Raw genomic sequence first — 27,324 nt, forward strand, 5'->3', positions numbered from 1 at the left:
GCTCAATAGCCTACTTCTGCTCCTAATTGCTATGTTTACGTATTTTGCATCTGTCTTCACTAAAAGGTACAAATAATATCCCAGAAATATTTGTAAATAGAGGTGAAAAAAGTACAATTGCCTGGGAAAAGGGGCTGAAAAGTTGAGAACTAAAACCCAACAAATTGCCAGGACCTGATAAGGCTTCACCTGAAGATCTTAAAAAATGAATTAAAGACAAACTTACCATTCTCATCTACAGCAAGTACACTAGCTCCTTTGCTCAGAAGCTCTTGCACAACTACCGTTAGCCCATTGCGTGCAGCAACATGCAGTGGCCTGTGAGAACAAAAAATTACAAACTGCATCTACAGCTATTATGATAACACTTGATACTTGTATGGTATCTTTAAATGCAGGAAAAATGTCTTATGACATTTCAGAGAGATAGAACAGGGTTAAAAATATTTCCCTCCTTAACTCTTGCTCCAGAAGAACATCTCCTTAACCAAGGGCAAGAAAAACCTAGCTATTTGTACCATTTAAAGTCCTTAACTTTATACACCTAAATAGTCGTGACTCTAGCCTCCTCTATTTCTCAGAGAACAATTCTGGCTATTTGATCTTTTTGAAAGAAAATTCTCCAGTCCAGGCAACAGCTGAGCCTAGCTAGTGCTTTATACAGCTAATAAATGCAAACACAGCCTTTACGCCTTCTTGACCACGTTATCTACCTGCCCAGTCACCTTCGGGGATCTGTTGAAATGCACTCTAAAGTCCCTTTGTTTCTTCCCACTTCACATTCTATCATTCATTCTGCATTTCTTGGCTACGTTAGCCTTCCCCAATCGAATTGTCTCACATCTCAACAGATTACATTCCACTTCTCACGATTCCACCATCTGACCAGTCCACAGATGTCTTCATTATTAACTGCATTGTCAGAATTTGTACTGTCTGCAAACTCCATAACAATAACTCTTACATTCAGTCTGAATCATTGATAAATGCCCACAAAATACAAAGGACTAAACATGTGGAACCGCACAAAGCAGGATCCAAAAACACACATCAAATAACCACTTTTTGCAAACAATTTGCCATTCTGTGTTGGATCCCATGCGCTTTTACTTTTGTGATGGATTTTAAATGTTAACTCTATTTCTGTCTCCAAAGATGCTGCCTGCTGGGTTTCTCCAGCAATCAGTGTTTTTTTCTCATTTCCAGCATCCATCCTTTCCAGTACTGTAAGCAAGCAATTTGTGAATTTTCAGATCATTGCCTGGACTCCTCATTTTTTGAGCAGCAGTAATTGGTGATGATTCTGCTGTCCCATTGACATATCCTCTAGGCCCTTTTTCTCTTGTCCCATTACCACCCCTTTAAATCATTTAATCTCTCTGTGCTTCCATTCCAGCACAGACCTTTTTTATTCTCCTTCACTTATATATAGCACCAGCCTGCCTTTATAATTGTTTATACCATCTAACATGTCTAACCTTTCCACTTCTGATGAATGGACATCAATCTGAAACTTAACCTTCTCTCTACTCAGATAGGATCAGAGTAGCAGAAGTGGACCATGAAGCTCCTCAAGCTAATGCTGTTATTCAGTCAGACCATGACAGATCCATAATCTAATTCCCCACACCTTTGCCTCATATTACTTAAATTTTTGTTAACTGAAAGTACTATTAAACTCAGATTTACAGTGAGGAATAGACAGAATCCTCCCTCACTGTTACCCCAGCGCTGAAGAGTAGTAGTATTGGACTTGAAATCTTAACTGTGTTTCTCTCTCCACAGATGCTGCCAAACCTCACTGAGTTTCTCCGGCATTCTCCACATTTGGTTGCTACCTAATCAGCACAATATTTGTTGCAGTGGATACATTTGGCTAAGATGCCAAAAACAGCATCTAATTACTATCACTGGATGAATTCTAGAATTAGGTTTCTCAAATAACTGTTAACATAATTTCAATATTCGTGAGATGAGAGAAAAATACTTTAAATATAACATATCTTGCCTGAAGTCTGCCTTTGTGTAGGTAAAGCATTTGATTGCTTGCACAAAATAAATTTTAAAATGCTTACGTTTGTAATGAAGTATTCGTTGAATTTATGAGGCTCCTGTCAGTAATCTTCTCCAGTATCAACAAGGCACTAGTTTCATGGCCCTAAATGTAATTCAAAGTGTAAACTGTCAGATGTAAACAAGAGAACGTAGGACAACGATAAACATAGCTTAAATCCGAAAAGCCTGAATCCAAGAGACTTCATGACAACTGAAGTCATTGTTGAAGACTCCCAGGGCAACTCCCACCTGACTGTATACAGTGTGCTGCCACCTCAATTGGGTCTGTCCCGCTGGTGGAACAGGACATATCCAGGGATGAGGTGTCTGGGATACGGACTGTAAAGTACGATTCTGAGTGTATGACAATGTCAGGCTGCTGCTTGACTACTCTGAGAGACAGGTCTCCCAATTTTGTTACTAACCCCCATTGTAGCAAGGAGGACTTTGCAGGGCTGACAGGGCTGTTTCTGTCCTTTTCCAGTGCCTAGGTGCCAGGTGATCTGTCCGGTTTCATTGCTTTGTTGAGACTTTGTAACTGAGTGGCTTGCTAAGCCACTTCAGAGGGCAGTTCAGAATAAACCACATTGCTTTGGCTCTGGAGTCATATACGCACCAGATCAAATGAGAATAGCAGATTTCCTTCCCTGAAGGAGGGTATTAATGAGCCAGTGGGTTTTTCTGACAATCGACTATGTTATCATGGTCATCAGTAATTCTTAATTGCAGACTTTTCTTTTACTAAATGCAATTCTATATTCTGCTGTCCTAGAATCTGAAGCCAGGTCCCCAAAACTTTAGCTGAGTTTCTGGTTTAATAATCTATTGATAATACCACTAGGCCATTACCTTCCCTAACTCCTAAATTGATCAAAGAATGAGTACTGCATTAGTCAAAGAAAGCTTCAAGCAACTGATGCAGGTGTTTGTGTCAGACACTTTAAAGTGTGCTGTATTAGACTGCAGATGCATGTATGCAGTGTGTGAAAAAGACTGGTTAAAGACAGTTGGGAACAAAGTTAATGAATTTGATAGATTCATCAGTTTCAGATTTGAAGACAATAACATACTAAAATGTTTAGGCTCATTCTTTAATAAAGAGCCAAAATAAATCATTTTATTAGCATGAATGCAGCATCCAGTGAGACAACTCTTAACGATTAAGCCATTACTCAAACAAGGACCACTCAAACTGGATACAGAAAACAGCACAGCTACTGTATTTGTACAGTCTGTGAAATTGAAATTCACACAGTCGGGACACAATTGTATTCTATTAAAGGAACATAACAACCCTTCAATTTCTTTAATGGAAAAAGTATTATTGACATCAGGGGCTGAAAATTAGAAAATAAAGTCAATTGTGTTAAAACTACATAGTTTTTTTGCCCATCTGTCCTTCCAAAGGTTTGAAAAGTTAGTAAAGGATACAGAAATAAGGGACAAACAGTACAATAAGCTTATAGAAAAAATAAGTGATAGATGTGAGATTTGCCAGAAATACCAAAGGACAGTCACAGGTTATCCTAACTCTACTCTTAACAAGGGATTTTGGTGAAGTTGTGGCTCTGGATTTAAGGTGCGAGATGAAGAAAAATTAAATTTGATTTTACATTTTTTAAATTGTGGATAACTTAAAAGTGGAAAGCAACTACTCTTAAAGCACCAGACAAGTTTCTCAGTGGTAATTAGTTAGGGATGGTTAAGCATTAGCTAATGATGAATTGAAAGAACTGTATACAAATATGAAGAACATCATCATGAATAGGACAGGAGAGGACACTTTTAGCAATGGCATGTGAGTAAGCAACTACACAGAAGTAGACAAAATGGTTCATTAAATTTCAACAGAACTATAAATTCTCAGCCACTCGAGCATGGGTTGACCATGCAAGGGCTGGATAACGTGAGTGTGAAGATTTTCTTGGTTTTGTTATCAATGAATGCTTGGGAACGTGGAACAACTGATGTTAAAAAGATGCATTTCTGCAGGGAGATCAGCCCGACAGGAAAACACCCCCCCCCCCCCGCAAAGAGTCACCAAACACAATACCTATTTAGCCTGAATGATCGCTTTGAAGTTTTGTACATCTCATTAAGGTTTGTTTTCATAAAACTGGGCTGTGTCCAGTTGAAAGCAGATCCTGCCATATTTTAATCACATTAAAGAATCAGCTTTTGGGCATCTTTACAGTGTACATCAAATTTTTTTTAGTGCGACTGAAGCAGTGAATTTGCAAACATTGTCATAAGTGAGCAAACAAATAAGTGGACTAAGCAATTCAATGTTTGAAATCAGGCTTCAGGAACTTTTAAGTGTAACAGATTGGAAATTAGGTGGAATGAGTGGAATGTAACTTTTCATCAGTATTTCTTTTTTGGAAAATGTTAGCCTAATTGCTGTTACTCAAAGTAAAGCCTCACAAGAATATGTAGCAGTTTCCAAATTGGAAGAGTCATGGAGTTTAATTGGACAGCTGAATTAGCTGGGTATCCAAATTAGGCCAGATAACACATTTGAGGTCTTAGGAGCTGAGTATGATCATTAAAAAAAAAATCGCAAGATGGAAGACATATTTGGGCAAACAAAACATTTAAAAAAATTAAAATGCAGCAGTGTGTTGAAATTTCCATATTGGGAGATGCCAGGAAAATGAAACGAATTGTCTAGTGATATTTCTTATGCAAACCTCTGTGACAGGCTCTGAAGTACAGGGAAGTTTGTAGATTTTCTTTTAGGAATAGGAGGTACATGTTGCACTTTAGCTAAAGAACCAAAAAATACTTTAGCAGTGAAAATTCATGCTCTTGTTGAGGTGAAAGATATGGTGTTTTCTTAACGAAAATATTGGAAGACATTCTAAAAAGGGATTACGTAGCAGTATTCACTGAATTCCAAATTGATAATAAACCACTATAGGATAATATACTTTCAACAAAATGTACCAATGAAAAAAGACAGGATTGATATCATCGTTTTAAAACAAGGAGAATAAGAAATCTCCAAGCTGATACAGGTAGACAGCAACACTTATCAGTTGCTTTAGCAGGAAAGGAACAAGCTCTAAGAAGCTATTAGAAATGCTGGAAAAAGAGCTCTGAAACTTTAATATGCATTAAAAAAAACAGAACATAATACAGGATAACAAAGTGTGAAGCTACATGAACACAGCAGGCCAAGCAGCATCTCAGGAGCACAAAAGCTGATGTTTCGGGCCTACACCCTTCATCAGAGTGCTCTCTGATGAAGGCTCCAATGATTAGGAAACAATAATTTAGAACGAAATTAATAATCAGATGGAAAAACGTGGGTTAATTAAGAAGGGACTGAGTATGTTTCTTAAGGGAAAATCATGTTTAACTAACTTGCTGGAGCCTTTTGATGAGCTAAGAGGGGGTTGATGAGGATAATGCTATTGACATGGTGTACATGGACTTCTAGATGGAAACTGATACAATGCTGCACAAACCTGTGATCTCATGGTTAAAAAAAGGAACAATAGTATCATACAAAACTTGAGGGACAGGAAACAATAACTATCTTTTTCAGAATGGGAGGAGGTTTGTGGTGGTGATCTTGCTTTTCCTGATATACATTAATGATCTAGACTTTGGCATACAATACACCATTTTAAAAACTGATTCAAAACCAGGAAGCACTATAAATTACAAGATAGTGTAAAACATCAAAAGGACACAGTCAAGTTGGTAGAATACATACATAGACGGCAGATAAAGTTTACTTCAGAGAAGTGTGATATATTTTGGTAGGAAGAACAAGGAGAGACAAGATAGAGGGCATAATTCTAAAAAGGATTAAGAGCAGATGGAGCTTTATTATGTGCATAAGATATTAAATGTGACAGGACAGGTGGCCATTAGTTCATATAGCATGCAATAAACTAACTTAATAGGGGCACAGAATATATAAGAGCAAGAGGCTATGCTTATAAAAGACAAGCCTCAGTCGGATTACTGCATCGAGTTCTCAGCACCACACGTTGGAAAGAATGTGAATGTGTTGAACAGTGCAGAAGATTTTACAAGAATTGATATAAGAATGAGGAATTTCAATTATGGTGATAGACTGGAGAAGCTGGGACTGATCTCCTTGGAGAAGAGAAGGTTAAGAGGAGATCTGATTGAAGTATTTAAAGTCAGGAGAGGTGTGGGCAGGGTAAATGAGGAAAAAAAATGCTCGCACTAATGAAAGGAGACAGATTTAAAATTTATTTTTATAAATTAATTAATTAATGATTTTTTTAATATTCATTGATCATAGTGGGAAATTCAGTGATGATGATATGTTGAATGTCATAGGTGGGGATTGCTTCTTGGAGATGGTCATTGCCTGGCATTTGTGATCTTGCTGCATTGAGACTGTTTCTGTATCTGATGAGATGTGATTGGTGCTGAACGTTGTGTGAATATCCTGACTTCTGACCTTACGATGGAGAGAAGATCATTGATGAAGCACTGAAAGATGGTTGGGCTTAGGACACTATCTTGGAGTTGAGATGACTGAACTCAAACAATTGCAACCATCTTCCTATGTGTAAGGTATAACACCACCCAGCAAAATGTTTGCACCAATTCTCATTGATTCCAGTTTTCCCAGGGCTCTTTGATGCCTTACTCAGTCAAATGCCACCTTGATGTCCAGGGCTGTCACTCTCAGCTCATCTCTTTTAACCATGTTTGAACAAGACTGTAATGAGGTCAGGATCAGCGTGGCCCTGGTGGAAACCAAACCGGGTGTCACTAAGCAAGTGCTGCTTGATAGCACTGTTAATGACACCTTCCACCAACACTGAGTAAAAGAAGCAAAACAAAGTGATGTGAGGAAAAACATTTTCACTCAGCAAGTAGTCAGGGTCTGGAATGTGCTGCCTGACAGTGCAATGAAAAAGGCTCAGTCAAGAATTGAAATGTAAGAATGTGCAGGGCTCTAGAGAGAAATCAGGAGAACAGCACTAGTGACATGCTCATTTGCACAGCCAGTGCAGATATGATAAGCTGAGTATCTCTCTTCTGCACTGTAATAATTATGATCTTGAGATCTTTCTGGATTAGCTGAAATATATAGAAGTGGAAAGGTTAGCAGCCCGGCCAAGGTAGTATCATAATAGTTATATTTAGTGCTAATGAAGGCATGAATGAGGGATTCAGCTGGAGAAGAATTTATGCAGAACTGTAGAACAGTGATGTTGAGAGAGAGGTAGTCAGACTTATACAATACAATACAGGAACAGGTCCACCTAGCCTGCGCTAATTCCTAATCCTTACATAAACCCACTACGTATTGCCCATGCACATTTCTATCCCTCTATTCACCTCCTGTTCATGTGTCTAGCACCATTTAAGGCATATCTTGATAATGTGCCCTCTTCCACCACCTCCATTGGCAGTGCGTTCCAGGTGCCCATCACCCTTTGTGTGAAAAATTTTCGTTGCACTTCTTGCCTATATTTTCTCCTGTCACCTTGAACCTGGGTTCTCTTGTAGTTGACCCTTCCACCCTGGGAAAAAGCCTCTGACTAGCCACCATCTCTATGCCTCTCATAATTTTATAGACTTCTATCAGGTTGACCCTCAGCCTCTGTCTTTCTGGGTATCGGAATGGCACACAAGCCCACATCAACCCTACAAGAACTGCTCACCCGAACTAAAGACCCACTCCCCGCCATGGACAGGATCAATGACATCTACAAGATCTCCTGCAGAGACTGTGAGAAACAGTACATCAGACAAACAGGAAGGAAACCAACAACAAGGGTACACAAGCACCGACTGCCTACAAAAAGACATGATCAATACTCATTCATTTCAATCCACATGGACAAGGAGAACCACCAATTCGCCTGGGACAAGTTAAGCAGAGACAGACACGGGAATTCCTAGAAGCCTGGCACTCCACGAAGCATGCTATTAATAAACACACAGAACTGGACTGCATACACACTCCACTTCAAGGAAAACCAGAAGTGAGGTAATCCAGCTCAAATGACTGCAGAGTTTAAAAACCAGGCGGGAAAACATAGCTAAGCTTCATCGGAGGCAGCACTGAGGACGTTACCCAGCATGGTAACGAAACGTTTGCAAAGAAACAAACCAGCTCAGCAAGCCAACCAACCTCAGCTGTAACATAATTTGCCAACTTTTGTATTTTATGCCCCAGTCAATGAAGGCAACCTTGCGGAGTGCCTTCTTGACCACGGTGTCACCACTTTCAGGGATCTGTGGACCAATAGCCCAGATACCTCTGAATGTCAACACTATTAAGGCTTCTGCCGTTTATTGCATAATTTGCACCTGAATGTGATCTTCCAAAATGTATCACCTCACACTTATCTTGATAGAAGGGGCATGGAGCTAAAAACTCACCTCAGGGTTGAAATTGGATGCCAACGTTGAAACCGTGAGACCACAAGATACAGGTGCAGAATTAAGCCATTCAGCCATCAAGTCTATTCTATGACCATGACTGATCTGTTTCTCAACCCCATTTCCCTGCCTTCTCCCTGTAACCCTTGATCCCCTTACTAATCAAGAACCGCTCATCTGTCTTAAATACACTCAATGGCTTAGCTTCCACAACTTTGGTAATAAATTCCACAGATTAGCCACCTGCTGGCTCAAGAAATCCTCCTCATCAGTTCTCAAAAGTCTTTGCTCTCGAGTCCTAGTCCTTCCCATTAGTGAAACATCTTCTTCACATCCACTCTATCCAGGCCTCTCAAAATTCTGTTGGTTTCAATGAGATCCACCCTCATCCTTCTAAATGCAATCCAGTACAGATCCAGAGTCATCAAGTGCTCCTCATAAGACAAGCCCTTCATCTCCAAGATCATTTTTGTAAACCTCCTCTGGACCCCCTCCACGGCCAGCACAGATACAGGGCCCAAACAGTATGGTTCAGCTTCAGTGAGTGACCAGGGAATGCCTAAATTACAACAACATATTTAATTGATTTAACAAAACAAACAATTGCCAATGGCCAATGATATAAAACTGAAAAGATCTGTTTCATATCTGAGATCCTTTAAGTTTGACACTCACCTTGCTACAAGCCAAATGGAGGGCTGTGTTCTTGTTCATATCCTGCAGGGTCAAATTGGCCTTTGCACTACTGACTAATACTTCTACAAAAGAACAAAAAAATGCAAGTTACTTTAATTTTCAGCTCAAAACTGCTTTAAAATGAAAACTCCATGAATGATAGTCCCATTTATTACACTGGGTTCTACCTTCTTTAGAACATTTAAAAGGGCAAAAGCATGTTTACTGCATGTTCAATCTTATAGCATATCTCTGGGTGGCTATACTGCCTTTAGACCTGACATAATGATTAATATTAACCACATCTTGAATTAAGCAGCATCAGTTGAGGTAAGTTTAGAAACAATAAAATTACAACAAAGTATTGAAGTTGAATAATATATCTATTTTGCTTATCAAGAAAAGTACCGATAAACAAATTATGCATTTTACAATTGCGTCCAATAGGAATCACAGAAGTGGAATGCAGAAAAGAACAGGTCAAATGGCTGCCGAGTCCATAACATTTTTCTGCGAAGAGAATTCAGCAATGCCAACTCCCAAAGATCTTTTCTCCTTCAAGCTTTTATGTAATGCCTTTTGAAGTAACAATTAAGTCTACTCTACCTTGCTGTCAGGCAGTTATCAGAACATAACCACTACAGCATTAAGAAGTTTAGCCTCATGCCTCATTGGTAAATCCCCAGGGTCCAATGTTATCTACCCCAGGGTTTGAGAGAGGCAAGAGAAGAGATTGCTGGGGCCTCAACCAAGATCTTTGTATCCTCACTAGGCACTGGAAAGGCCCTAGAGAATTTACAAGTAGTTGATGTTGTTCCTCTGTTCAAGAAGGGAAATACGGATAATTTGGGAAACTACAGACTGGTGAGTCTTACATTGGTGTTTCGGAAGCTACTGGAAAGAATTCTTCTGGATAAGATTTATGCACATTTGGAAAAGCATGGCCTAATTAGGGGTAGTCAGCATGGCTTTGTACAGGGAAGGTCATATCTTAATAACTTGATTGAATTTTTTGAGGAGGTGACAAAGGTGATTGATGAGGGTGGAGCAGTGGATGTTGTTTACATAGATTTTAGTAAGACTTTAGACAAGGCTTATTCAGAAGATTACGATGCATGGGATCCATGGTGACTTGGCAATGTGAATTCAGAATTGGCTTGTCCATAGAAGGCACAGGGTAGTGGTGGAAGTGTTTGTTTCAGGCTGGTGGCCCATGAATAGTGGTGTTCCATAGGGATCTATAATGGGACCTCTGCGGTTTGTGATATATATAAATGACTTGGATGAAAATGTAGATGTGTGGGTAAGCAAGTTTGCAGACGATACAAAGATTGTTGGAGTTGTGTATAGTGCAGAAGGTTGTAAAAGGATACAGCGGGATAGAGATCAGTTGCAGATCTGGATGGAGAAATGGCAGATGGAGTTCAATCTGGCTAAGTATGAGATACTGCACTTTGAGAGATCAAATGTTGAGGAAAAGTATGCAGTTAATGGCTGGACTCTGAAGAGCACTGATATACAAAAGGATCTTGGGCTCAAATCTATAGCTCCCTGAAAATAGCCACGCAAGCAGATAGGGTGGTAAAAGTGGTGCATGGCATGGTTGCCTTTATTGGTCGGGGACCTGAGTACAAGAGTCAGGATGTCTTGTTGCAGCGCGATAAGACTTTGATTAGGCCACACAGAGTATTGTGTTCAATCCTGGTCACCACATTACAGGAAGAAAGTGGAGGCTTTGGAGTGTGTGCAGAAAAAGTTTACCAAGATGCTGCCTGGATTAGAGGGTCTGAGCTATAAGGAGATGCTAGAAAAACTTGGTTTGTTTTCTCTGGAGTGACGGAGGCTGAGGGGAGACTTGATAGAAGTTTATAAAATTATGAGTTGCGTAGATATGGTTGACAGTCAGAATCTTTTTTCCAGAGTTGAAATATCTAATACTATGGGACATGCATTTAAGGTGATGGCTGGGAGGCAAAAGTTTAAAGGAGATATGAGCTTTTTTTTAAAACACAAAGAGTGGTAGGAGTCAGGAACATGCTGCCGGGGTGGTGGAGGAGGCAGGTACGATAGGGCAATTTAAAAGGACTTTTAGATAGGCATATGAAAATGCAAGGAATGGAGGATATGGACCAAGGGTAGGCAGAAGGGATTAGTTTAATTTGGTGTCATGTTCGGCACAACATCATGGGCCGAAGGGCTAGTTCCTGTTCTGTACTGTTCTATGTTCTATGTCACCTTCAGTTCCTTTGCTTTTTACCTTAAATCAGTATTTTCTGATTCCTGTTTTCTCCTGCCAGTGGGAACCATACTTTCCTCTGTCTAGACATCTCTGGCAGGATATTTCTGGCATTGGGGTTGCAGACTGAGCACTAGGTGACTGTGAAAACACCAAGGTACCACAACAGGATGGCTCTGAGATATTTGCATCTTTGGATGAGTTTTCCTATTGGCAGGATCAATACCAATCGGCTGCCTGCCTATTGGAAATGAGCAGCCTATTTAAATAATGGAGGCCATATTAGAGAACATCTGAAAAAAAGACATTTTGTCTTTTAATTTTGCACTCAAGTTGATTCATAAAGAAATACCAACATAAAGAGAAGCAACATTTATACTGTACATGGACAGAATATTGACTGAATTCCAAGTGGGCTTTGGTTCACTTCTTATGGCAATGCCTCGACCAGAGTCTTAAAAAAAACCTTGGCATTAACTGTCAGTGAACATCTAATGGGTGCGCTCTCCACAGCAATGGCTCAACCAGTCAGAATCTGTCAATGAATCAGCAGTCTCTTCTGAAGCAGTATATATGATGTTGTCTCTTTACATTGTTATTTCTTGCAAATTGTCTTGATGCCCACACAACAAAGTGTCTTTTTTCAGAAATATTCAAGTTCTGCACTACCTAACAACTATTTACACAATAAGAAGCACTTTCCCACAGTGCCCTAATTTGCCAACAGCAAAACAGTCTCCTGCCACCTGGGATGACTGTGGCTATGCGTAACTATCTAGGGATGGTCATGGGGGGGCATCAGAAGCAAAAGCGGTGTTACTCAGACAGAGTGCAGCATATCCTGTGGTTTCAATCAGCTCCTCACAGGGTTTACCTTATCTTAGATGGTATAACATTTATGACCCTCTTAATCCCCACACTGCTTCTGACTTGGTGCAGGCTTGGAGGGCCAAAGGGCCTGCCCCTGGGCTGTATTGTTGTTTGTTAATTTCCTACCTCTCTTAACGAGGTAGGTGGAGGTTTAGTAATGCATTACCTGCCTTAATGCCTTTAACTGGATAGGCAGGTGAGAGACAGTCAATCGGAAGGGCACATGTTAAAGCTGCCAAGTTAGTCCCAAATGTCAGATTTCTTATTTTCTTCTGAAACTCTCAATAAAATCCTGTCACTCACAATTATAAACACATCAAATTCCTTTTCAAACTCTTTCTGCTCCAAAGATAACAATCTCAGCTTCTCCAATCTATCTATCTATATTAATACTCTCATTACTGGACCTATTCTAGTAAAATCTTTCCTGCATCCTCTCAAAGGCCTTCAATATTCTTCTTAGAATGCAATCTCAGAATTGGGCACAGTGCCTCAGTTGGGACCAAACCAGTGTGCTGCACAGGTTTATCGTAATGTTCTTGTTGTTGCACTTTTTAATCCTGACTTACAAAGCACATGAATTTTCTCTGTTCCATTTTCCCAAACCACTTTGTCAACCGACCCTGTCAATATTATATCTCCATGTGCCTCTATTCCTATACCTTGTTTATTTTACATTACTTCTCTTCTTTCCTCCAATCAAACCAGATTTCATTGTACTTCTTTACAATAAATCTCACCTGCCATGACAGTCCATATCCTCTTGATGTCTACCATCATAGCTGAAAACAAATAAATAATGTACTTACCAACTGCATTAGTTTGTCCATTCTCTGCTGCCATCATTATTGGTGTTTTCCCAGTTAAATCTGCAGTGTTTACTTGAGCATTATGGCTGAGTAGAAGTTGTAAACATTCAACATGATCTGTGAAAGCTGCTGCATGAAGAGGGGTTCTGTCATAAATAAAACAATGAGGTTACAATTGTTTACAATGTCTATTCTCTTTCTTCCAAAATCAGAAAGGCTAAGTTACTTGCTGGGTTTTCGTTTCAATCACTGCGTTAGTCCACGCACATAATATCTGAATATAGTTCAAAACATCTCATCTCTTCACAGATTTTCCCAGTCTATTAGAAAATTAGTGAAAATATAGTACTTGAGGTCTTTTACGAACATCTCAAGAATCATACACCAAGTACAAGGAGTTACCGCATAAAAAATGATTTCATTGATGAGATAAATTGCTCATTAATCTGTCTTTACGGTTGTGAAGGAACATTGGTCAAAAGACAATGAGGAAATTTGAGGATTGAGGAAATTTTGCTGCTCTTTAATTCGTAAAGATTTGAATCACTGAAATAGGGAAACAAATATAAAGTCTTATCCAAGAACTGCAAGTTAATACGTTATCTCGTTCAGACAAAATGCATCCTAGGTTACTGAATGAAGCCAAGGTAGAAATGGCAGAGGGATTGATCATAATTCTTCAATTGTCATTAGATACAGCAGTAGTTTCCAACAACAAGGAGGGGAACAAGGAAGGAGTGGGTTGCTATTGCTATACTATCAAAGGAACTAGGAAACCACAGGCTAGTCACTCTAACATCAGCAGCGTGATGCCACTGGAAACATTATCAGAGACAAAATAAACTTTCACTTGCAAAAACAATAGATTAAGAGGAGCCAGCATAGAGTCATAAAGCACAGAAACAGACCCTTTGATCCAACTTGTCTGTTCTGACTAGAAATCTCAATCTGATCTAGTCCCACTTGCCAGCATTTGGCCCATATCCCTCTAAACCTTTCCTGTTCATGTACCCATTCAAATATCTTTTAAATGCTGCAATTTTACCCATCTCCATTACTTCCTCTGGCAACCTGTTTCATATATGCACCAACCTCTGCGTGAAAAAGTTAACCCTCATGCCCCTTTTAAATCTTTCCCATTTCAACCTAACCCTATGTCCTCTAGTTTCGGACTCATCTATCCATAGGAAAAAGATCCTTGCCCCTCATCATTTTATAAACCTCTTGAAGATCAATCCCAGCCTCTTATGCTCTGGAAAAAAAAGGTCCAGCCTATTCAGCCTCTCCTTATGACTCAAATCCTCCAGTCCTAGGAACATGCTTGTATGTGTTCAGATATGAATACAGAATTGGCTCAGTGACAAGATGAAGAGGGTGCTGGCTGGTTATTTTTGTGGCTGGGAGGTACTTTCAGTCATGTGCGCAAATGGCAGTTTTGGGTCCAATTTTATATTTGATCTAAACCCAGGTGCAGGGATTGCATTGTGATGTTTGCAGATGTTACAGAACTCAACAATCTAGGAGGTAGCAATGAGGATAGTTGCAGACTTCAGATCACTGATAGAATGGTGAACGAGTCATGAATCTGGCAGATGAAGTTCAATGGAAAGAGATGTGAAGTGATGGGCTTTAGGTGAACCATTATGGGAGAGACACTATGCAACAAAGGGCATGATTTAGAAAAGTCCAGATGCACACAAACCCTTACATCTGACCTGGAAAGTTAATAAGGTACTTTACAAAAAGATGAATTGGTTGATAGCTTTCATGTTCTATTCCTCAATCTAAGAGATCATGCTAAAACTTAATGAATTATTAGTTAGGCTTCAACTGGAGTACCATGGACATCTCTGGGCATTACATTTCTGAAGATGTAAATGCATTAGAAAGGGTACATGAGGAGTTTATCACGTTATAATCTGGAATGAGGGATCTCTGTTTAAAGGGAAACAGTTCTAAATTTTTACACAACTGAATATGTAGATATATTTTAGGGAGAAAACTATTCCCTCTGGAGAGTAAATCATTAACCACAGGTCAAAGATTTAAAACAATTTTGTAAAAATCAAGATGAGAGCTGAAGAGTGTTTTCCACTCAGTTGTTTCCAGCTGGAACATTCCATCTTAAAAATTGATGAAAAGCTGATTCCATGAATAATTTTAAAATGGGTGGGATAGGTTGAGGATGAGGAACTTAAAAAATAAAAATGGATAACAGGGATGTGGCCAAAATACTGCTACATTTTCAAACAGCCAGCAGTGGCACAACGGAGTTAGTGGCCTCTCTCTATGCTGTACAGTTCTATGGTAAGTCAATGCCATCAAAAATGGAATATTCATTTAATGCAATATTCCTTGGAGGTGTGAATTTATTTGATCAAATCCAAGTACGCAGCTAAAGCCTACAATCTTTTGACGCACATGAATGCTGACAACTGAATAAAGGTAAAATTTGTACACGAATCTTTAAAAAGTTATATTATGAAATTCTGAAATAACAAGTATAGCTACTGACAGAAATGTATAGCTGTTCACTGCCATTACAAGAAGTGTTATGGGAATTGTATGCATGCAATTAAAAACAGTTGGTTAAAGTCATGTTTGGTTGTTTGGGTTTAAAAGCTAATTCACCCTAAAAATGTTCTGCTCAAAATCTTGACCAATAACTCTTACGCCAATGCAAAAGATAGTTTTACATACAATATTAGATTATATCACTAACTTGGATTGGCACAGCCCTTTTCAACCATTTCATACCCCCTTAGAAAACTAACATTGCCTTCTTTCTACTGAATCTGTGTAGACGAATTTTGAGAATCTAACTGAGCAAAGTGAAGATTGGCTGGTTACACTGAATAGAAAACAAAATTCACTCTGCTTTCAACGCGCATACTTGGATTAAATATGAAAAAAAAATTCATTACCTTCCTTTTCCATCTGTAGAGTTTACAATGCCAGCACCTAGAACATCTATTAACATTTCCGCTGAACCTTCATTGTCATTTATTCTGAAAGTGAGGAAAAAAAAGTACCAGATGAAATATGCAATTATTTGGACACTCACTAATAATTGGGATTATAGCGATTATGGAAAAACTAAACTTACACGGCACAGTGCAATGGATTAAAAGAGTTACCATCCAGTTTTTGAAATACCTCCTGTTCCAGCAGAAGTTCCACACAGGTATCATGACCTGATGAAGACAAGAAAGCTCTTTATATCACTTTGTACCTGTACATGTTTCAACTTTAGAAATGCCGCAGTCATACTCTCTGAAGGATGTATTCATTATAAGACATTGAAATTACAAGTCCATATATTAATACATTTGGTATTGTGTGCGCGGATCCAACGGCTAAATAAAAGAAGAAAAATGTGTTGTTCGGCTATTTTATGTGTATTTTCTGCAGGAATAAAATATTGTGCAAAGGGATATAACATGCTTTTAAGAAAAGACAAAAAAATTCCAGGAAATATTAAAATTAACTGGATTTTATTGATGTAGTGATAATCAATTTTGAGGACCAATATTAAAAAAAGCATTTTAACACCTTGCTTGAGCAGCACTAAATTCTGTGAGAAGTGGAAATCTCTGCAATAACGAAAAATCAAAATCCATAATATGAGATTTCATGAAGTGATCCATCCAAAGGAGGCATTAGTAAAGGAATCAGAGGTTCTTATTGTTCTCCAGAAGGATCCCGGAATAGTGAGTGGCTTTTGTAATGGAGAATTAGGCTCAGTAATATTTAATGTTGTCCAAACAAATCTGGTGTTGGATGATCACTCAAGCCTACATCTCCTGATACACAGATAAGTGTCTGTATATAAATTATGTTGAGAAATTTTATTTTTATTTTTATATAAATAGAAAGCGGGACATAACACCAGCGCTTCGTCGGAGGCTCACTGATGATGTTACCTAGAATGGTGACGAAACGTCTGAAAACTAACCTTCCAGCTCAGCGAGCAAACTCACATCCAGATCAATTGTTCTGCTCAATTTAATTTCTTAGTAAATTTCACTGGTAGCTTTCATTGTATTTTCAAAGTAACAGCTCCTTAATTACCTAGGTTTACTAAATAAAAAGCTTAGACAATTGTTTTCTGTCTCTGTGGACAATGTTACATTGAGATATTGTAATACGCCATTTTTGTTTATTAAGGTGTACAGAAGAGTAGCTAGAAAATACAATTATTCAAGTCCTATTCTTTTGACAAGAGCATTCTACTCCATTTTGTGTAATCCATTAAAATGAGGAGAAAATGTTTGTAATCACACAAAATTCAAAAAGCACTTGATCAACAACATTAACTTTACTGGTTCTACAGAATTACATTGGAAGTATGTGAGCATGTGTGCAAAGGTCCAGACAGCAGAACTGAAGCAAAACAAAATCACAAACCTTTAAGAACTAATGGCAAATAGCATGAAAATACCACAGTTTAATACAAACAAATCTAAATGGAGGAAACTATGACTGTATAAGAAACGAGTTTATGCTAGATTAGTGAATGATACTTAAAGGCTTACAAGAGAAATCAGAGATAGTATCAGATCAAATGAAGAAATGTATAAATTAGACAGGAAAAGAAAAGACCTGAGGAGTGGGAGCAATTTAGAATTCAGCAAAGGAGTACAAAGGGATAATGCAGGGAGTATAAAAAACTAACTGCAAAATTTTCCATGAGCAGGTGAAGAGAAAAAGACTGAAGACAAATGTAGGTCTCTTCTACCAGAAGCACGAGAATTTATAATGGGGAACAAAGAAGTGGCTGACTGACTAAATGCTTAGTTTGCATGCATTCACAAAGAAATACATAAATAACATACCAGAAATGTTGGGGGACAGAAAAGTTTAGTGAGAGGAACTAAAGGAAATCAGTATTGGTAGGGAAATGGTGCTCAGGAAATTGATGCAGATAAATCTCCAGGCCCTGATAATCCACATCCCAGCGTACTTAAGGAAGTGGCCCTAGAAATGGTGGAAGAATTGGTGGTCATCTTTCAAGGTGCTATATACTCTTGAACAGCTCCTACAGATTAGCTAATGTAATCCATCTCTTGTTAAAAAGCTAGACAGAAAGAAAACCGGGAATTATGGGCTAGTCAGCCTGATGCTGGTGGTGAGGAAAATGCTACAGTCCAATATAAAATAATAAATAGCTGAGCATTTGGATAAGTGGCAGGATCACACAGTGTCAGCATGGATTTATGAAATGGAAATCACGCTTGACAAATCTACTCGAATCCTTTGGAGGATGTAACTAGTAGAACTGATGAGGGGGTGCCAGTGGATGCGGGTTTATTTTTATTTTTGAAAGGTCTTCAACAAAGTAACACATCACAGACTAGGGCATAAAATTAAAGCGCATTGGATTGAGAACAGTATTTTGGGCTGGATAGAAAACCAGTTGGCAGACAGGAAATAAGGACTAGGAATAACCAGGTCTTGTTCCAAATTGCAGGCAGTGACTAGAGGGGTACTGCAGAAATCAGAGATCAAGACCCAGGCTATTCACAATATATATTAATGATTTGGATGAGGGAACTAAATGTAATATTTCTAAAACTGCAAATGACACAAAGCTAGGTGGAAGAGTGAACTGTGAAGAGGATGCAGAGATGCTTCAGTGTGATTCAGACAAGCTGAGTGAGTTAGTAAATGCATGGCAGATGTGTATAATGTGGATAAATGTGAGACTATCCGCTTTGGTGACAAAAACAGGAAAGCAGATTATCTGAATAGTAACAAATTGAGGGGGTGGAGGGTGGTGATTGTGCAGTAAGACCTGGGGGTCCTCATTTACCAGTCGCTGCAAGTAGGTATTCAAATGCAGTAGACGGTAAAGGAAGCAAATGGCATTTTTGCCTTCACAGTGACAGGAAATGACTAAATGGCAATGTTTTACTGAAATTATACAGGCCATTGGTGAGACTACACCTGGAATATTGTGTGCAATTTTGGTTTCCTTATCTGAGAAGAGATATTCTTGCAACGGAGGGATTGTAGCAAAGGTTTACTTGACTGATTCCTGAGATAGTCAGACTTATGTATGAGGAGGGTTGAATCAGTTAAGATTATATTCGCTGCAGTTCAGAAGATTGAGAGGAGATTTCTCAGAAATCTCTAAAATTCTAACAGGACCAGTCAGGGTAGATGAAGGAAGAATGTTTCCGATGGCCAGGTGTCCAGAACCCGAAATCAAATTCTAAGGATATGCGGTAAACCGTTCACAACTGAGATGAAGAGAAATATCTTCACACAGATTGTTGAACCTGTGGAATTTGCTACCACAGAAAGTGCTCAAACACATTAAAATTAGTTGTTGAATATAGCACCTGGGGCTAAAGTGATGAAAGGACATGGGAGGAAATGTGGGAGCAGGGTATTGAGTGGAGGATCAGCCACAATCATAATGATTGTGCACATACTATTAGAAAATTGTGGATGCAACTAAGGTGGCAGAAAATAAACTAACAATGTATACTTTATCTAAAGGAACAAACAGCTTCTGTAAAATGCAATTTCTACATAATAGAAAGGCTTGCAGCAAAGGTATCCTTTTCTATAAAGAAATTAATTGTAGAACTGTCTTATTTACCATTATAACAAGCCCAGTGCAGAGGTGTGTAACCGTGATTGTCTGAAACCGTAGGAACAATATCCATTGAGGATGCAGCTTGAAGCAATGCCCCAAGTACTCCTACATGTCCACATGCAGCTGCCAAGTGCAGGGATGTTCGGCCCTTGCAGTCCCGAATTAAAAAGTTAGCATTGTGTTGAAGCAAAGCTTCCACGCACTCTTCATGACCAGTTACTGCCTGAAAGTCAAAATGTTTAAAATAACAACTCAAATTCTGTAAAATGTACAATTATGCTGCTTATGAATCAGAGGATAAGTAACATTCTTAATGCATGCAGTTGCTATACCGATAAATTTACTTTGATGAAATAACCATATCACATTTTATGATAAACCATACAAAAAATGTATTTAGGTTTACATTTATCTTAGTGAACAAATAAACCTTTACTCTTTTTAAGAGAACTGTCAAGTTGATATCTCAACAAAGCACAGATTACGAAACCCAAGAGCTGTTTCAAAGGTTAGAGCCAATATCTGAGACAAGAGTCAGGACATCATGTTTTGGTGAGGTCATACTCAGAGTACTGCGTTCAGTTCTGGTCACCACATTACAGTAAGGATATGGAGGCTTGAGAGAGGGTACAGAAGAGGTTTACCAGAATGCTTTCTGGATTAGAGGGTATGAGCTGTAAGCAGCGGTTAGGAAAAGCTTGGGTTGTTTTCTCTAGAGTGGCAGAAACAAGAGGTGAGACTTGATGAAAGTCTATAAAATTGTGTGATGCATAGAGATGGTCAGAATCTATTTCCCCAAAGTTGAAATGTCTAATACTAGAGGGCATGCATTTCAAGTTCAAAGGAGATGTGAGGAGCAAGTTTTTGTTAGAAGTGTGTGGCAGGCACCTGGAACGTGCTACCGAGGATGGTGTTGGAGGCAGATATGATAGAATTTTTTAAAAGAACTTCTAGATAAGCACATGAATATGCAAGGAATGGAGGGATATGGACGAAGGGCAGGCAGAAGGGATTTAGTTTGGCATCATGGTTGGCACATCATGGGCCAAAAGGTTAGTTCCTATGCTATACCATTCTATGTCAATTGATGGCTTTCAACTGTGAAATGAAATCCTGTGATAGAATCATACTTTTTTTTGTAAAAACATCTTACATGTTACAGATTGTGTGTTTTTCTAAAAGAACATTTTCAGATTTCCACCTTAAAAATCATAACACATTCTTAAAATCAGTTCTGTGTATACATTTACAATGAATCTACTTCTGTCATTTGATTCATCATACCCTTGTGTCTTCATTTCTAATTCTCTACTGTGATCTGCAGCTAACAGAGAATGAAAAGTGCAATCCATGCTTGAGCAGCTGAGGCTAGAATGCAATTTTAGGTAGCAACAGAAGCCTCCTTTTAAAGGTTTAGATTTCTTCATACAATACATTAGAAGTAGAACCATCAGAAACCACTAACCCCTCTGTGTAATGCAGTTCTCCCCCACTTGTCTTTGGCATCTACATTTGCACCCTTAAGTAGTGAGCACACGCAGTCCGTATGTCCATTCAAAACTGACAGCATCAGAGGAGTTCTACAATAAATAATTCAAACCTTAGTTATTTGACACATTTACATTGTTCCAACAATTTTAAAGCATATATTCAGCATAAGAGGATTAAACTCAATTTATCAGAGCGCACATTGTGGATATAATAAAAAGTAAAATGGGAATAAAAAAAATGGATGTGTTGCAAATGATAGATACTGGAAAAATATTTCCTTTTGATCTTAAATTTATACAGTAATTAAAATGTACTACAAATAGAATTCATCACTGCTTATCATATGATTTAATTATTGTCAACTTTGTACTTCAGAGGTAGTAGTCACTATTGTGACCTTATATTTCTGAATTTATAAGCATTAAATGTGATTTATGATTATAAAATGCTATGAACTGGTCTGGAAATTTTCTACCTTAATACCAAGTTTCCGAGGCAGAAGTAAACTAGTTGAGCCTGCAGAATTTTCTTTGACCATAAAACTGCTACCTAAGCTTTAGGCATTTCCTCAGATATAGCCAAAACAGCAAACAAAGCAGACTATGGTGAAGGAATGCATGCTTTTAAATTTAGTTTGTATTTTTTGAAGCAGACCATGACTAAAACAGAATCTGACTGATAGGGAAAACATAATAGGTAAATATAGAAATAAAAGAAACCCTCTGATTTTCTGAGGGTACAAAAACACAACTAAGGATTGAAAATTAGAACTTCTGGAAAGCTAACTCTGCTCAAAGGACATAAAGGGTAGGGGCCAAGCAATAGCAGTTAGATTCACTGGTATAGCACAAGCAATCCGAGGAAGGCATGACAGGAAGCTAAGAAGAAGTTGCTGCAACTGTTTCTGGTGAAAATAACACTGCTGAATTTATACCATCGAGACGGAGTTGAGCTGGGTCTGAAGTATGCAACCCTGACTGAGGAACCACAAATTGTTGTGCCTTGCTGTTGGCTGGGGACCAGACTAGTTTGTAGAAGGAAAGCAGCTGAAGCTCCTTGCATGGAGGTTGGAGTGGGATGGACGTTGTGACTTGCTGAGATTACTAATGCTGAAAACTGGGCTGCTAATTTATAAGATCTGTTTTAGCTGTACAGACTATTAATTCTGCAATTTACAGTCTACAATCAATCACAAATTGCCTCCTAATTCACGTTTAACATGCAGAATATGATTAGAGTAAAGAGAGATGATATTTACTGTTAACTTTTGCATACTAAAACATTTTGAAATAGACTAAGGAATGTCATGGCTTCATTCTTTAAGTACAGAACTAGGTTTTATATTTCTTATTTTAAAAGGTCTGTCATTAGTCTCGACAGAAATGAAATTACTTATACAAATTAAACAGACAAAACAAAGTAATCCTTTAAAAAAAATTAAGCACATGTCAATGATGGGTATGGAAAGCAGGTTTCTTTTACAAATGTGACTGACCTAGCATTTTAAAGCCTGTAACAGATTGTTCATTCTTAGATTACCAGAGACATGGGCAAATCTGCATCTGATCTATTTTCTACAGTTTGCTTATCCTCTTTCAAATCTATACCATTTTGTGCAAATTTTCTGTTCTCCCTGTAATTCCTCCTCAAGCTTATGCTTTTCTGCACTACAGTTGGAAGCGAAGGGCATTGTATCTGTTTCCTAACACACATTCAAGTTAACTTCTAACAAGAAGTTATTAGGGAGCAAAGATCACTTCTCAAACCTCCCAACCACCACCCCACCAGACATGATTTGTAACAATCTGCATTGCTCAGGTACTGAATGATTTAATCAACTCAAATATCCAGGGATCACATCCATTTCCTTCAGGCAGTTTGTAGCTTCAAATAATAATTTACTGAACATTTATAGTAATTGCAGACAAATGCACCAAATGTTGGCTTGTCCCCAGCTGCTGTATGGCCATTCAGTGCAAGCTTAAACATTAAATATACATATAATACTGGCCATAAAGAGAGAACAGTTCACATTAAACATAATTTGTTTCTCCTTTCTCCCACAGTGAACTTCTCCTTAAATATTAATATTAAAGTCTACAATACATTTGCACTGAGTACTTTAATACAATGCAAAGAAAATGTCCACTTCTTCTCCTAAAAATTCCACTCAAGTATTTTACTCACTGTCCATTTCCATCTTGAATGTCCACTGCAGTGTAGAGGTCAGTATTCCCTATTAGGAGCCGCAGGCACTCTGAATGACCATTTGTTGCTTAACAAAAAAATTGAACGGAATAATTCATGAGCAAAAGTTCATATCTTTTTCAAGTAAAAATAAGTCCCTGCAATGTTAAACTCCACTCACAACTTGGAAAGTGAAGAAGCTTAAAACCTCCAGACTCGAGCCAGCATAAGCCACAACGTTCAAGTCAGAATAGTATTAGGCAATCATAAACTTCATAAATAAATAAAAATGTCCATTAAATTTCCTGGGTTTTCAAAGCATTACCATAAAAAATGTCTTGGGAAAGGCATAGGCTAAGAACTTGCATCAAGTGATTCACTATATGACTTGTCTACATCATTCTACATGATTCTACATTATTTCAAAGGTTTCTAAAATGACGTGCTCTCTGCTTTAGCAAAGAATATTCCTCTTTAATCTAGTTGAATGAGTCAATACTAAGTGCATCTTAAATTAGGTCTTAACTATGTATACAGCAATTTATACATAACTATTATCATAATAAAAAGGCTGCAAGTTAAACTAACATACAGAACCTAAGTAATTTGCTAAGTTTGAAGTAGCACATTGCTTACTTGCTCCCTCCCATATTCAGCTAAAATTTCATCGATGAGTCTGATTAGATATGAATTCTAATAAAGTAGGTAAAATGGTTGAGGAAGAATGTACATTAGAATGGAAACAAACAACTTCCACTGAAATTTGTGACCGTTGAATTTTAAGCTCTGGAAATGAACAACTTTATCTACATTTGTTATTTTTACAAACCAACAGTTTTAAAAAAATGAGAACTTTATTTGTGACTGTGTTCTTTCAAAGAAAAGGCAAGGGTGAATTCTAGGACTTTGCCACTCACTGCTTAAAGAAACTTTTTTTTCTCACCAATATCTATACATCTTGCCTAAGTGCTATCACTTCAAATTTAATGGCTTTAACAAATGACATTGTTCCCTCAATAAAGTTCAAATTGCTCCCTTAAGGAGCATGAGCAGCCCAAGGCACAGGTCTGCTGAAAATCACTTTGTACATATTTCCAATCTGAGAAGCTTTCCGTATTTTACACTTCACACCTGCGAGCATATTAGTTTGAAACAACTATTTATTTCACCCATTTACTTTGCATGCTTACAACTTTTTAAACATCAAAGCGAAAGTAGTAGTCTGGATCAGGCGACTATTTTTCTATGTGCTCATTACAGCCCAAATCTTCTGGTCATTGGATCACTGGAGACAGGTCATATAAATGGAGATGTGGGCTGAGTCTCTGAGAATTACTTAATGTACTGAACAGTGAGAAAATTTGTGGGCAAGTTACAACTTGCCAGCTGCCTCCCATCACTCCATCTCACTTATCCTCTATACAACTGATCACCTTGCTCATTCACCCCTTTACCTACATTCAAACTGGATCTTCAATCTTACTGTCTTGCAGCTCAAGTTGGGGACCCAATTCTATGCTGGCGCTTTGACGATGTTAGTAAAGCCTGGCTTGGGAGACCAAGCATGAAATGCAAAACAGTATCAGGGGGCCACATTCCTGCAGAGGATCAATCTGACAATAACTGCCATTCTCTGGAAGATCTCAGTCACTGTAAAAATAAAAGCACTAATTTTCATATATATTTCCCTCTGGTCATGCCATTTACACATATCTATGAGACTGTGCTTTATAAGCCAATTCCTCTCAACATTGTCATGTCCACACGAAAACTTCTTCGATGGCATAATCTTGAAAAAACACATGGAACCTCCTATGTATTTACCAAGTTCTGTTGCCAGTGAAAGTGATAGCTGGTAGCTAGGTTTATCTTTGTGCTCCACTAAAAGATGCATATGCAAGGGCACATTTGGCATGGTGGCTCACAGCGCCAGGGACCCAGGTTTGATTCCACCTTTGGGTGACCATGTGTGCAGTTTGGGCATTCTGCCCGTGCTTGCGTGGGTTTCCTGTGGGTGCTCCAGCTTCCTCCCACAGTACAAAGATGGGCAGATTGTGTGGATTGGTCATGCTAAATTGACCATAGTGGCCAGGGATGTGTAGGTTAGGAAGATTAGCCATGCAGAGTTACAGGGATAGGGTTAAGTCTGGGTGGGATGCTCTCCAGAGGGTTGGTTTGGGCTCAATGGTCCGAATGGTCTGCTTCCACACGGTAGGGATTCTATGATAAGGAAAGTTATGATTTTATCAACTAGCTCTGAATTGCTGACATTAAAGATTTCATCACTTAATGCATAGTTGCCTAAACAATTTAGAACCACCGATATCTTCATGATCTGCCTGTTGAAATTCACCCTTGAATCTTTTGGTGCTGAGTTAAGAACAAGCTGAATGCAATAGCAGGCAATTTACTGCAGTTTTCATAACAACCAGAGCTGGGAGGAAGCACACATGAACGACAGCCAAAGTGGGAGAGTGAGCAAGAGGCAAAATGAGCAACAGCCAGTGCGAGCGAGAGCTGGAGCGAGCTAGATAGAAAGAGATAAAGAGAGAGTGTATGTCTTCTGAAGTATAATGTTGCATGGCATTTCACCCGAGTGAAAAAAATCTGAGACTAAGCTACATAGGTAACATTGTCACCTACAACCAAAAACCTGGTTTAAGTGATAATGGGAACTGCAGATGCTGGAGAATCCAAGATAATAAAATATGAGGCTGGATAAACACAGCAGGCCCGGCAGCATCTCAGGAGCACAAAAGCTGACGTTTCGGGCCTTGAACCTTCAGAGAGGGGGATGGGGTGAGGGTTCCAGAATACACAGGGAGAGAGGGGGAGGCGGACCGAAGATGGAGAGAAAAGAAGATAGGTGGAGAGGAGAGTATAGGTGGGGAGGTAGGGAGGGGATAGGTCAGTCCAGGGAAGACGGACAGGTCAAGGAGGTGGGATGAGGTTAGTAGGTAGGAGATGGAGGTGCGGCTTGGGGTGGGAGGAAGGGATGGGTGAGAGCAAGAATAGGTTAGGGAGGCAGAGACAGGTTGGACTGGTTTTGGGATGCAGTGGGTGGAGGGGAAGAGCTGGGCTGGTTGTGTGGTGCAGTGGGGGGAGGGGACGAACTGGGCTGGTTTTGGGATGCGGTGGGGGAGGGGGAGATTTTGAAGCTGGTGAAGTCCACATTGATACCATTGGGCTGCAGGGTTCCCAAGCGGAATATGAGTTGCTGTTCCTGCAACCTTCAGATGGCATCATTATGGCACTGCAGGAGGCCCATGATGGACATGTCATCTAAAGAATGGGAGGGGGAGTGGAAATGGTTTGCGACTGGGAGGTGCAGTTGTTTATTGCGAACCGAGCGGAGGTGTTCTGCAAGGCTGTCCCCAAGCCTCCGCTTGGTTTCCCCAATGTAGAGGTAGCCACACCGGGTACAATGGATGCAGTATACCACATTGGCAGATGTTCAGGTGAACCTCTGCTTAATATGGAAAGTCATCTTGGGGCCTGGGATAGGGGTGAGGGAGGTGGTGTGGGGGCAAGTGTAGCATTTCCTGCGGTTGCAGGGGAAGGTCTCCCGCATTTCCCGCAACACATCCCTCACACCCCGCCCCCGCCACAACCGCCCAAAGAGGATTCCCCTCGTTCTCACACACCACCCCACCAACCTCCGGAGACAACGCATCATCCTCCGACACTTCCGCCATCTACAATCTGACCCCACCACCCAAGCTATTTTTCCATCCCCACCTTTGTCTGCTTTCCGGAGAGACCACTCTCTCCGTGACTCCCTTGTTCGCTCCACACTGCCCTCCAACCCCACCACACCCGGCACCTTCCCCAGCAACCGCAGGAAATGCTACATTTGCCCCCACACCTCCTCCCTCATCCCTATCCCAGGCCACAAGATGACTTTCCATATTAAGCAGAGGTTCACCTGCACATCTGCCAATGTGGCATACTGCATCCATTGTACCCGGCATGGCTACCTCTACATTGGGGAAACCAAGCGGAGGCTTGGGGAC

General features: G+C 39.3%; 1 protein-coding gene across 3 annotated transcripts in view; it reads right to left on the reverse strand.

Moving 5' to 3' along the window:
• The window catches only part of ankrd28b (ankyrin repeat domain 28b), a 178,459-nt gene that overhangs the window by 4,207 nt on the left and 146,928 nt on the right, over nt 1-27,324 (reverse strand). For all 3 annotated transcript variants that reach the window (XM_048552073.2, XM_048552083.2, XM_048552064.2), the window contains exons 19-27: nt 23,312-23,399; nt 21,099-21,213; nt 19,637-19,856; nt 16,136-16,223; nt 15,954-16,037; nt 13,030-13,175; nt 9,115-9,197; nt 2,076-2,158; nt 227-318 (exon numbers count right to left, since the gene is read on the reverse strand). In XM_048552073.2, the coding sequence (XP_048408030.1) occupies nt 227-318; nt 2,076-2,158; nt 9,115-9,197; nt 13,030-13,175; nt 15,954-16,037; nt 16,136-16,223; nt 19,637-19,856; nt 21,099-21,213; nt 23,312-23,399 (999 nt within the window). The remainder of the gene's footprint in view (nt 1-226; nt 319-2,075; nt 2,159-9,114; nt 9,198-13,029; nt 13,176-15,953; nt 16,038-16,135; nt 16,224-19,636; nt 19,857-21,098; nt 21,214-23,311; nt 23,400-27,324) is intronic.

This window comes from Stegostoma tigrinum, chromosome 2, assembly GCF_030684315.1.
Source record: "Stegostoma tigrinum isolate sSteTig4 chromosome 2, sSteTig4.hap1, whole genome shotgun sequence".
Classification (NCBI taxonomy): Eukaryota; Metazoa; Chordata; class Chondrichthyes; order Orectolobiformes; family Stegostomatidae; genus Stegostoma; species Stegostoma tigrinum.